At 28.7% G+C, this 13,745-nt stretch overlaps 1 protein-coding gene across 1 annotated transcript; it reads left to right on the top strand.

Annotated features, from left to right (window-relative positions):
• The first annotated feature begins 3,605 nt into the window (after nt 1-3,605).
• Nucleotides 3,606-4,931, top strand: LOC108321963 (peroxidase 65). The gene has a single exon (XM_017553887.2). It carries the CDS (start codon nt 3,776-3,778, stop codon nt 4,757-4,759), a length of 984 nt encoding a protein of 327 aa, XP_017409376.1. The 5' UTR covers nt 3,606-3,775; the 3' UTR covers nt 4,760-4,931.
• Nucleotides 4,932-13,745: the final 8,814 nt, after the last annotated feature.

Here is a 13,745-nt window from a genome sequence, read left to right as displayed (position 1 = left end):
GGGTAGTCATTCCTTGGTATTCGATTATAAACTTAAGTATATCTATATGTATTTGTATATTTTCGTTTGTTCTTAAACACTACTTAAAATGGTATCTATTACATTCATCAACCCTTTTCTCTATAAGTTTAGTAGTGGTTGGTCTTATACCAAGTGCTCGTACTAAGCAAGTGTTTGGTCTTACACCAAGTACTCGTTCTAGTTTCCGTAAGCTAACTTCATAATAAGAGCGTTCGTCCAAGCCCAATTGGGTTCGCTCATCATGGTGTTCAGTCTTTGACTTGCATTCTGATTTTCTTGATGTTCAACTCATTCAAAAGTTAAGTATATATATTGACGTTCGGTCTCTTCACGAGATCCAATTATGTACCCTTATTTGATATCCCTCAGTGTCTGTCTAAATTGGTTCCGGCCTAGAGTTTTAGTATTCGGCCTAGGCTTGTTGGTGTTCGGTCTAACTCGTGAGTCAGTTCATCCAATTGGCTCACTTAGTATATAAACGTTTGGTTCTAATCGTCCTCGACAAATATTATGTTAATCACTCCCTTTCTTAAACCAATGATTCTCTCTCTCTCGGTTTTGATCCACTTGGAACTGGAGACCTTTGGTCTCACTCCAAGCGTTCGGTCTTGTTTAGAGTCGAAGTTAACGTTCGGCATTTGGTATCTTCAGAGACGTTTATTCAAATTGATCTCATTGAGGTCTTATTAATGAAAGATGATGAAATATGATGTGTACGAAATGAATTGGATTATGAACGAGCGTTCCAGGGAGGAATAACTCATGAATGAATATTGGAAATTTTGGTAAAGTATGAATGTGGGCATGCTAAGCTGGCGGTTCATCCTGATATTCCGTGATTACTCGTTCTCACGTAGAGAAGGGTAAGTCATGAGTGGGAATGACAGGAGGTCCTAGTCCTTACGGTTAATTTGGACAGATAGGACTAACCTCGGGTGGCAACTGTTGAGGGTATCCCAGTTACTACATCACCCGGGTGCACGAACGTCGTAGCTACACAGAATTCATACAGTCCGGACAGTCAGCGTCTAGTATTAGGCTTTGCATGTAAAAGTGAATGAAATTATCTGGTTTAATTGCATTGCGTGAAGTACATGTTGATGATTGAATTGAATTACATAAGCTTACCCTATCTCCTATCTTGTCTTTTGTACGTTCGTTGGTTGTCTTTCTGTTGCAATGATCATCCGTATGGATGTGAGCAGAAGGAGAAGATTTGCTGGAAGAGGCATTAGAAGAAAATCTGGTCGAAGTGGAAGTTAAGGCCGAACAGTAGAATCGTTCGGTCAGTTATTGTTTTTCTTGGTATGACCGTTCGGTCATCTTTTGGCCATTTCTTTTGTACGACCGTTCGGTATAGGTTTGTTGTAAACCGTTCGGCCTAGTTGTATATAGTGTGTTGTTTTAACTCTTAGTATGTTGTAAGGCCGTTCGACCACAACCGTACGTTCTTTATTTTGTAAGACTGATCTGGAATATTATTAATTATGATAATTCTCTTATATATGATTTTGATACTGTATTTTTGGGATGTTACAGAACTCAAATTTATTAATACAAAATAGTTGTTGTGATACAAAATTGATTATTTATACTTTTTTAAATATATTTTTTAAGTTTAATAGTATTTTTGTCTTTTAATAATTATTTAACATTTTATTGTAGCTTTAATTAGTAATTTGAATTTTATAATTAAATTTTTAATTCGTTTTGATTTTATATTTGCTTTTTTATTCCATTGGGTTTCTATTTTTATTAAAAAATTTAATGTAGTTTTTTTTAATTAGTTAAAAGTGTTACGTGTCAAAATTTAATTTGTCAGATGTTAAAATTTAGAACATTTTCTATCATGAAACTCATTTTATTTTGACATGTCATATTTTAACCTATATTTTAATATGTATCGTAATCATATTTTAACACTAAACACTTTCAATTTATTTTAATATCAATTTAATAAAAATACTAGATTGAATTTAAAAAAAAAATTAATTGAGATTTTGTTTTTAACGAAGATTCATATATATATATATATATATATATATATATATATATATATATATATATATATATATATAATATAGAGAGAGAGGTTTGCTCTTTTTTCAGTTGTTACAGTTTAGTAAAATGTACCGGATTTTTAGTAGACAAAAATACTCTGATATATTATGAATTCTAAGTTTTAAAGTGAAAGGTATTTAAACTTCCAAACCCTTTTTCACCTCTTTTTCATCACTCATTCCTTTCAATTATTTCTCTTTCATCTCTCTCACTCTAATCCTAATTCAACTTCCTCACTTATCCAATTTATTTTTTTCTCATCTTCATCCTCTCTCTCACCTACACACAGCAACCCGTGATACTGTAATTTGTTGTTTTTTTTTGTTCATTCATTTGTTTTCCACTTTAATAGTAAAATAATTGATGATATTGATGTTGATTTTTGATTGGAGCTGTGTTATATATTTTCCATTCATTTAACACAGAACACAAAAGTATGATTGTCATAAAAATGTAAATTTTTGTATTTTTTCAAAAAAGAACAGAGTAAAAAGTAAAAAAAGATAATGTTAAATAAATGTAAAAAATTTAGGTTTGTAAAAAAAAACTAATTTTCTAAAAACATATATTAATTTAAGCTATTTTTATTAGGTGACGTAGGTTGCATGTGCCATACACTCTCTAAACTCTATTTAAGGAGTGGTCCTTTGTGTTTTGCAGTAGCTTTTATCATCTAAACATTCTGTTATATCTTTTCTCATAGAATAATATATTTTCCTTTCTCTCTTTCTCTTATGCTTTCAATTGTCACGATGAAATTGTATATACCATATTAATAATTTAATAAATAAAAATCATGTTCATTTCAAAGTTAAGAATACGAAACGTGCCTTCACTGATAAATATGATTTGATCGAAACCTTTACATGAAAAATTAATTTAAGTATCATTAGTTTATATATTTACTGCAAAAACGATATTTGGACTGTATTGTTAATAACTCAATAGATGAAAAATTCTATCGATCAATTTATACGATAGAGTTGCAGAAATTTATACGACTTCATAATAAATATATAAAAAATTATGATTTATTAAATATGCTTTTATTCTAAAACATTCACCAATAACAACATAAATAAACAATAATTTGAGGTGGTTCTGGAAACTAGAGGTTGGCACATTCTCCCCAACTCTCTTAAAAGGGAAAAGAAATTGAATGTGTAATTTAACACCACTGAATTTACGTTTCAAAGGAAGCCAAAAAGAAAAGGTTGGTGGAAGAGAACGAAAGGCAGAAGATATTAGAATCGCTTTTAAGAAGCAGATTCTAAAAAAGTATAGTTTTGTTAGGACAAGCGCATTCCACGGTGAAAGACCCAAGTTTCAGCCGTAAAAGAGAAGCCAAAAGCAGCCCAGAAACAAATGTCATTGCTATAATAGTAAAGCAATACACGTTGTTGATGGCATGCAAAAATAGAAAAAAAATAGAAACCAAGGAAAGATGGAAAGGAAAGTAGAAGTCAAAAATGGTGGAAGACATTCTCCTTAAACCCCTCCCTCCCACACCCTTTTATCCCAAATCCATTAACTTCCCCCTCAGCCCTGGCTTCAACTCAAAGGGGCTCTCGTTCTTTTCTCTTCGAAACAAACCAAGAGAGGAAGAAAGAAAGAAAAGAGTAACACATCTTTTTGTTCTTGACCCTTCTCTTGGCAAAAAAACCTTCTTAATCTTTTTCTTCTCCCACCCACCATGGCTTTTCCAATTCTCTTCCTTCTCTTCCTCTCCCTCCCATTCTCCTATGCAAAACTCAACGTTGATTACTACAAAGAAACATGTCCAGACTTTTCAAAAATCGTAATGGAAAACATCTACACCAAACAAAGTACAAGCCCCGCCACAGCACCCGGTATTCTTCGCCTCTTCTTCCATGACTGCATAACCGACGGCTGCGACGCCTCCATCCTCGTCTCTTCCAACGCCTACAACCCCCATGCAGAGCGTGATGCCGACCTCAACCTCTCTCTCTCCGGCGATGCCTTCGACGTCATAGTCAAGATCAAGAACGCGCTCGAGCTTGCATGCCCTGGCATAGTTTCGTGTTCTGACATCGTGGCACAGGCCACGAGAGACCTTGTTAAGATGGTGGGTGGACCCTACTATCCCGTGAGGTTGGGGAGAAAAGACAGCTTGGAATCTGACGCTGCAAAAGTGGTTGAAAACCTTCCCACGCCCAACATGACCATGGACCAGATCATTGAGAAGTTCACCAAGAAGGGTTTCACGGTGAAAGAGATGGTGGCCATGACCGGCGCACACACCATAGGGTTCACTCACTGCAAGGAGTTCATCGGCAGGATCTACAACTTCAGCAAAACCTCCGATGCCGATCCCACCATGCACCCTAAACTGGTTGAAGGGTTGAGGTCAGTGTGCCATAACTACACCAGTGACCCTTCCATGGCTGCATTCAATGATATGAGGACACCAGGGAGGTTCGACAATGCTTATTTTCAGAATGTGATGAATGGATTGGGGCTCTTGACCTCTGACTCCTTGCTCGGTGTGGACCCTAGAACCAAGCCATATGTGGAACTGTACGCAAAAGATCAGCAAGCTTTCTTCAACGACTTTGTAAAAGCAATGGAGAAGCTTTCTGTCTTTCAAGTGAAAACTGGCAAGCAAGGAGAAGTCAGGTCCAGGTGCGACCAGTTCAACAACATTAATAGCGCCTAAGAAACATACATTATACGTACTGAGGTTGAAATTATTTGATCCTTCCAAACTACATAATCCTTAAAAATGTTTATCATCTTTATATGATCCATACTAAACTTGTTTTTTATTTATAAAAGAAATGAACGATATATATACATTACTATGCATCGTATAGAGATTAGTTTAGATAATGTAGTTTCGGATCATCAAATAATTTTTGGGGTTTTGTGTATCTAGAGAGCCATGAGTATACATTTGTGTGTTCTTTTAAGAAGAAAGATGTGAGAAACTTAATTAACTATTGCTTATAAATAAGAGCCATGAGTCCTTTTTTTTACTTGGTCTTGTTTTGTGAGAGATGCATAAGGCTTGTGATTGTGCTCTCTGTTGCTTCTATATTTAATAAATTTTATGAATAATAAATAGTAATTGATTACTAGAAAAGTTCATCTTACATTTTATATATTTACATGTTTTTTTTACTAAATTAGATAAATTTGAAATATATATTATTAATTTAGGCAAAAAAAATTTGAATTATTAAAATAAACCAGACGACTTTAAATGAAAAAGTTGTGCTGCACGATCCTGACGCAGTGGTCAGAAATGAAGTCGTGCATCCCAAAAGTGATTTTAGGACATGATAATGAATTATCAGACCTTGTAATCAATTATCACACTCCTTTTTATAAAAAAGCTGAAATTATAGGGGGTTGACGACTTCTCTGTGCACCCCCCACACATTTTTACTTTTTTATTTTTTAATTATTTTTATTAATTAAAATAATTTATAATTTGTAAATAATATTTTTAAATGCATTTAAAATAATTAAAATTATATCTAATTAATAATTAAAGTTTTTTAATATTATTAAACAAATAAATTTCATGATTTTAATTATTTTTTTAATTGAATTAAATTTTTTATAGAATAATTTCAATTAAATAATTTATAACTATAATTATTGTAATAATGTAATTAAAAATTAAAATAAATTTTATTTCATTATAATTTATTTTTTTGAATTTTATTATTATAGTATATTTTTTTACAAATTATAATTAATTAATAACAATTTTTTCATTATAAACTATTTAAGTTAATAAAAGTATTAAATATAAACTATTTAAATTAATAAAAATATAAAATAATTAAAATTGTAGGGGTTGAGGACTTCTTGTCTTGAAGTGGTGCATCCAACACACTTTCAGTTTTTTAATTTTTTTTATTATTTAAAATGATTCATAATTTTAAAATAATGTATTTAAATGTATATAAAATATTTTAAATTATATATAATTAATAGTTAAAGTTTTTTAATATTATTAAATAAATAAACTTCATGATTTTAATTATTTTTGTAATTAAATTAATTTTTTTATAAAATAATTTTAATTAAATAATTTATAACTATAATTATTGTAATTATGTAATTAAAAATTCAAAAAAAAATTATATTTCATTATAAATTATTTTTTAGTATAATAAATTTAATGAAATAAATATTTATTATAAAAAAAATTGTTATAATTAATTTATTATAATGAAATAAAATAAATTTATGCATTTATGTAATTACAATAATTTTGCTTAGAAATTATTTAATTGAAATCATTTTATAAAAAAATTAATTTAATTACAAAAATAATTAAAACCATGAAGTTTATTTATTTAATAATATTAATAAACTTTAATTATTAATTGGATGTAATTTTAATTATTTTAAATACATTTAAAAACATTATTTAAAAATTTTAAATAATAAAAAAATTGAAAAAGTGAAAGTGTATATGGAGTGCACAGCTTCAAGACAAGAACTCGTCAATCCCTACAATTTTAATTATTTAATATTTTTATTAATTTAAATAATTTATATTTAATATTTTTATTAATTTAAATATTTTATAATGAAAAAATTGATTTTAATTAATTATAATTTGTAAAAAAATATACTATAGTAATAAAAATTCAAAAAAATAAATTATAATGAAATACTTTTTTTTTAATTTTTAATTTCATAATTAAAATAATTATAGTTATAAATTATTTAATTGAAATTATTTTGTAAAAAAATTAATTTAATTTCAAAAATAATTAAAGTAATGAAATTTATTTATTTAATAATATTAAAAAACTTTAATTATTAATTAGATATAATTTTAATTATTTTAAATACATTTTAAAAATTATTTACAAATTATAAATGATTTTAATTAATAAAAAAATAAAAAAATAAAAATGTGTGGGGGTGCACGACTTCAACAAGAGAAGTCGTCAATCCCTACAACTTCAATTTTTTTATAATTTTTTTATGAAAAAAGCGTGGTAATTGATTACAATGCCCTAAAATCGTTTTTGGAATGCACGACTTCACTTCTAACCACTGTGTCAGGTTGAAGTCGTGCAGGGGCACGATTTTTTCATTTGAAGCTGTTTGCGTCCTCACAACTTGCCTATTTTCGTATTTCCAATTTTTTTTTACCTAGATCAATAATTTATACTTTAAATTTGCCTAACTTCGAACAACAACCTATTTACATGTGTACAGTTAATTTCTATCACCTGTTATTTTTCTACCCCTAACATATCTCATCAAAATAATTCTTTTGAATCAACAACTTAAATAATTTTTAATGTATAATGTATAATCTATTTTAACAGAAAGACAGAGAGGACAAAACAAGTGCAATTAATATTTGATCCTATATGTATATGGTATAGTTCTGAAGGTATTAGGTTGCCTAAATAGAAACACAATGCAAAAAAATAACCAGAAGTATTATTCTTAGCATTTGTTTAACTTTTAATACTTTAAAATTTAAAAGTATTAGAACAAAAAATAGTTATAAGAAAATAACTACTCGCGTTTTCATTTCATGAAAATATATATTTTTCCTTTCCTTAACATATCCCACTAAAACGTGATGTTATTATCAATGTCCAAATTACTTTACAAAGTTCCTTATATAGCAAATATGAAAATATATTAATTACCGTATTCACATAGTCATATATGAACTTTGATCCCTTACAATGAGTTTGGTGAAAGATAAAAACAAAATTAAAATGAAAAAGGAGAATAAAAAGTTCATAAAATATGAAAGTTTAACCAACACAGGATAAAGAGTTAATCCGTTTATCCAAAAGTCTCACATTTTGAGTTGAAATTAAGGCAAATTAAATACATCATTTTCCTACGATTCTCAAAAACGTCTTTTAGTACAAAATTGTAAATAATTTTTAAATTTCAGAGTGTAAAATATCTCAAATATAGAAGATGAACTCTCGTTTTTTTAAAACATAAAATTGTGAAAAGGTTTCATAACTCAAAATGAAAAATATTTCAAATGCATCTCAATGTACTTCAAATCGGAACAAAACTTGCTATATTCACATTTTCTATTGTATAGTTTGTTACAAAATGAACTTTGTTAAAATATTTAGAAATCTATCTTGGTTTAGGAAATAAACAAAAAATATCTGCAAAATGAGAAACTTTATAAGGTTGATTATAAAGAATATCAAACAACAATATTTCTTTTATGTTTGATATAACGAAGTAGCGAAACACTAGGGAAAAACAAAGTTAAAATTTATTAATGTGTAACATCATGATTATTTTTAATCAACCCGCATAAAAAAATTCATGCATAAAAAAAATAAAAGTATTTCTTGCATTTGTGTACACTGATTATTTTTCTTCTAGACTTCTGCATAGACTCGTTACAAATTTTTTAATGAATGAAAAAGACATTATTATGCATATCAAATTAAGAATACAATGAAAATGGTGAATTATTAATTTATCATCATCCAACTTTCTAAAGTTTCTGTTTAATAAAATTCAGTAAGATATTATTGGAGGCTTTAAGACAAAATATTTAAAAAAAAATTGCAGGCCAACAAGCAGACTCAAACAGAACCTGTATGCGGATAGAACAAACCATTAAACCTACATTTTCAAAACAAAACAGACCTAAAGAGGCCGAACCAGCCCACGTTACCACTCTTAACAAAAATAACTTAACCTCATGAATATTAAAATTTAATTATTCTTTAATGAGAAACCAACACTAATTGTTTAAAAATCCATAAACCTGACTCATTCTTTATTGTTTCCAATGGAATATTAATTATAATTCAGTAATTTTTAAGATTATGCTAATTAATAATTATTAATTGAAATCATTACTATTACTATAATTTTGTTTGCTTATGTTATTAATTTAAATTAGTATTATTAACTATAATTAATAAATCATAAATTTTATTTTCCATTTATAAGTACGTTACTTTATTATTAATAATTTTTATATCTTAATTCATATATATTTTTGGTAAAGTTAAATTAAAAATATTATTATAATTTAATTATTAGTTAATTATGTATTTTTTTTTTATGTTTTTATTTACATTAAAGTCTCATCTCTTGAAATCAAATAGCTCAAATCCATAACAGAAAATTTAGTAATTTAGACTAACTATACAATATTAAATCAATTACTAAACATAAACCATGACATAACATGTGTCTCATTCTTTATTGTTTTTGTTTCCATAGAATATTAATCTTAATTCAGTAATTGTTAAGGTTATGCTTCAATTAATAATTAATTGAAGCTATTACGATTAGTATAATTTTCAATTGCTTGCTTCAATTAATAGTTATTAATTGAAACTATTACGATTAGTATAATTTTCAATTGCTTATATTATTAATTTAAATTATTATCGTTACTACAATTAATAAATGGTAAATTTTATTTTCAATTTTATAAACTAGTTACCTTATCATTAACCATTTTTATATCTCAATTCATATTTATTTTTATTATATTTAAAATAAAAATATTATTACAATTTAGTATATTAGTTACATATGTTAAAAAATTTCATTTACATTATTATAGTACCAGAAAACAAATAATTTAAATATATAACAAGAAATTAATAATTTAAACTAACTATATAACATTAAATCAATTACTAAATATAAAACATGAGATATGTGACATCCCAAATATATAATAATCACAATCATATAATTTAGGCGTCCACGTTCCAATAAAGAGAATGAATAGTAGTTCAGTAGCTGATATTACAGTCATTCCAAAAGGATAGAACTTAAAACTTAATCAGTTTCGAGTATTTCAAAATAACACCAACTTAAATTTAGAAATCCTAAAAATACTATATTGCATCATCAGCATCCTCCAACTCTTGCTCCAAGGGAACCTCCTCAACAACATCTGCTCCCATCCAAGTGGATGATCATCGCAAAGAAAAACATACACAAGTAGCACACAACAAAGAAGCAAGGGTGAGCTAGATAAACAAGCAGTAATCATATAGTTCAATCAATAAATATCATCGTGCTTAGCTACATATAAAGAACAATCAAGGCATACCACTTTAAACCATGACTCAAACACTCACAGGACTCATCCGGATTGGTATAACTTTCGAACTATTGGTCGTCTTTGCACTTGCGTAGTTCAGCTGGCACTCCCCAACACTATGCAAGGTAAATTCTCCATCTGTCTATGTCTAAACTCTAAGACTATAGACGAGAACCTCCCTCTACTCTCACCACTTACATGGCTCTCCTCTATTTGAGCATGAACAATGCTTCGAGTGTAGGGATAAACATACCAGTTCAAAGCTCCATACAGTTATACAGAACAACAACAACACCCCACACATCACTTTCAATCATCTCACCTTGAGATGTCCACTTCATACTCAATTACATCATTGTAGTTCACATTCATATGCTTTACAACCACTCAACAACACCATACATACATCCTGGCAGTCAAACAACATCAATCAATCCAAACAGAAGAAGAAAAATGAGTGAGATCCCCTCCATGCACCAATTTACGTTCATATATATATATATATATATATAATGATAACAATTTATATCATACGTTTCATATGTTAATATAATATATATCTCATGCTTTCCTAACTTATATTTTCATAACATTTAATAATATACATATATATATATATATATATATATATATATTTTATGATAACAATTTATATCATACGTTTCATATGTTAATATAATATATATATATATATATATATATATATATATATATATATATATATATATATATCATGGTTCTTATTTGGTAAACTACTTGTCTAATTTTCATCATAGTAGAGATCTTATTTTCCCCCAATTGGTCACCAGAGAGGGTTAAGATGTCTGAACGCGTCAGACTCACCTTCGGCACTAGCACATATGATTAGTCACAACGTACTAGACCAGGCCAGGGCTGCTCTATGATCAGGGATGTGCCAGGTTTTTAAGTTCCCTCTATCCTACCAACAAAGAAAGGCTTTTGACAAATTATGATTTAATTATCTAAGTTATTAAAACTGTCCTACAATGTTCTAGACATCAAATACCCAATTATATATATCATCATTCTCCTCACAGTAACCTTAAATAGTACCTGCCCATATACATGCTATCACATAGCCCTTACTCTAAACCCTCCAACCAGAACAATTTCAACCAAAACAAATTAATTTCAACAGAGACACTTACAAACATGCCACATGTACCAGTTCAACACCAAAGCATAAATTATTTAAGCACAATTCCACCGTCTCAGTTATAATTATCAAATAAAAATTAACATCATAGAACAGCTTCACAAGAACACACCAGTTCAACATTCAACCTGCATATATTTGTATAAAATAAATTCATACAAAAATAATTAGCTCCCCTTACCTGGAAAACTTCACAGTTTACTTGACAGGGATGATTTAAATAGTGCTCCTCACAGCAAAATTCAAAGTAGTGGCATGCATTTAGTAAAATAGCAATGCCCTAAACGGTGGAGAAAAGGAGAAAGTGACTTACCGGTTGGAACAAGAACCCGTTCGGTCCGTTACAGAGCCCTTGACACGGTGAACGTTTGAGCACCACCTATTCAAAAATTGAACGGTTCAACATGGTGGTATTTTAGAGAGAAGGCAGAGCAATATTTAGAAAATGAGTTTTTAAAGAGAAAAGGAAAAAGTTGACATAGTGGAAAGATGACTTAGGAAAAAGACCCCTGCTAAAGTCATGTGTCTTTGATCTGATGGGCCTGACTGCCCCACATAAGGCCCAAAGGCCTCTTTATTAATTTTACAGGCCCTTACAAGATATGTCTCATTCTTTATTGTTTCCAATAGGATGTTAATCTTAATTCAATAATTATTAAGATTCAGCTTCGTTTATAATTATTAATTAAAATTATTACGATTAGTATAATTTCAATTGCTTATATTATTAACTTAAATTATTATTGTTACTATAATTAATAAATGCTAAATTTTATTTTCAATTTTATAAATTAATTACTTTATCATTAATCATCTTTATATATTAATTCATATTTATTTTATTAAAGCTAAATTTAAATTATCATTACCACTTCTGAGTGTCAGTATATACATGTTTGAGTTTTCTTATTCCATGGTTGTTTGAAATGAATTTGCAATGTACTTTATGTTTGTCTAAGCGTATATGGTGTTTATTCGTGTATGAAATTATGATGCGTGTTGGCGTAATTCCATGGATCTCAACGGGAGATTCTATATGTATTGATATGTGGATTCAATATTGGAAGTTATCATGTCACTCTAATAACCATCTAATCTCAAGTAGAGCAGGGAATGATATGTAGTGAAAGGACGAGGTCCTAATCTAGGTGTTTTACCTTGGTCAAAAGATGGTTGACGAACTAACCTTGTGTAGTAGCTTGGATGGACGAGCGGTTCCACCACCATAAGTGTATGATATCAATACATTTATTCGGACGGTTGAGTTTAGTATAAGTATTTGTATGTGTTAGGGTTTTTTATATGAATGATTTACATGTGTTAATATTTCTATATTGTATGATTGTTTTTTTTTTGTAAATTAGTTTATCTTGTTTTTTTGTGTTTGTTTTTGTCTATGTATTCTCTTTATTTGTAATTACCACTTTAATGGTATGAACATGTGAGGATGTAGCTATTGATCCAGTATAGGACGAGGATGGTGTAGTAGTATAGTGTTAAGAAGATCTGGTTATGTATATTGTATTTTGAAAAACATTTGTACTATATGATCGTCTGGTCAACCTAGGACCAGATGGTCCAACCAGTTAGCAATACCCCATAAATAGGTCGGTCAGAAAATGCACACCAAGCGGTCGACTTTAAACAACAATTAAGATTGATGTTGATTAACTTAAGTCAAAACACAATCATTACCAGTTGAGTCGTAATTAGATGAGTGTTAATCTAAAACGTATTCTGAAAGCTATAAATACATATTTGATGTACTGTGATAAGTTGACTATATTTAATATGCATTTATTGTTAAGACTATCAAATTTTGACATGGTTGTATATAATCTTCCAATACGATTAAATAGAATAAAAATAAATAATAACCAAGATAAGGAGCTAAACAAACTAAATTTGAAAAAGCGATAACCTAAATCTCACAAACCAAAACAATATTATTATTGATATAATCTTTTAGATATATAAAGTTTTATTATTATAATTATATTTGAGATATGTAATAACATTAGGGAATGTTGACCGCTAATGCACTCAGATATAAGGATGACAATGAAAAAAGTAATAGAACATCGTGAAAAATATATAATATAGAAACAAAAATAATGTAGCCATTAATAATTATGATTCATCACCCTAACACTTGTCTTGAAACAATGAAATAATTACCTATTCCAAACACGTCTCTAAATTAAAAATTATTTTACCCTAAAATGTGAAGCACAACTTTAGTGACCTGTACAGGTGTACAAGCACCACTAATACCTGCTTAGTGGTTTTTAATTAGGTCCACTTTAGCGAATACCCTAATAAAAGTTAATTACCTCAAAAGCTTATCGTTATTTATTATAATAATCACTTCACTTTGCCAATTTCAATTGATCTGCCAGTTCACACGGTAAACCCAGATATTTCATT

This window comes from Vigna angularis, chromosome 3 (genome assembly GCF_016808095.1).
Source record: "Vigna angularis cultivar LongXiaoDou No.4 chromosome 3, ASM1680809v1, whole genome shotgun sequence".
Classification (NCBI taxonomy): Eukaryota; Viridiplantae; Streptophyta; class Magnoliopsida; order Fabales; family Fabaceae; genus Vigna; species Vigna angularis.
This window is presented reverse-complemented; position numbering and strand designations above follow the sequence as displayed.

Excerpts from the sequence above, each read along its gene's own strand:
- LOC108321963 (XM_017553887.2), top strand. The coding sequence starts at position 3,776 with ATGGCTTTTCCAATTCTCTTCCTTCTCTTCCTCTCCCTCCCATTCTCC.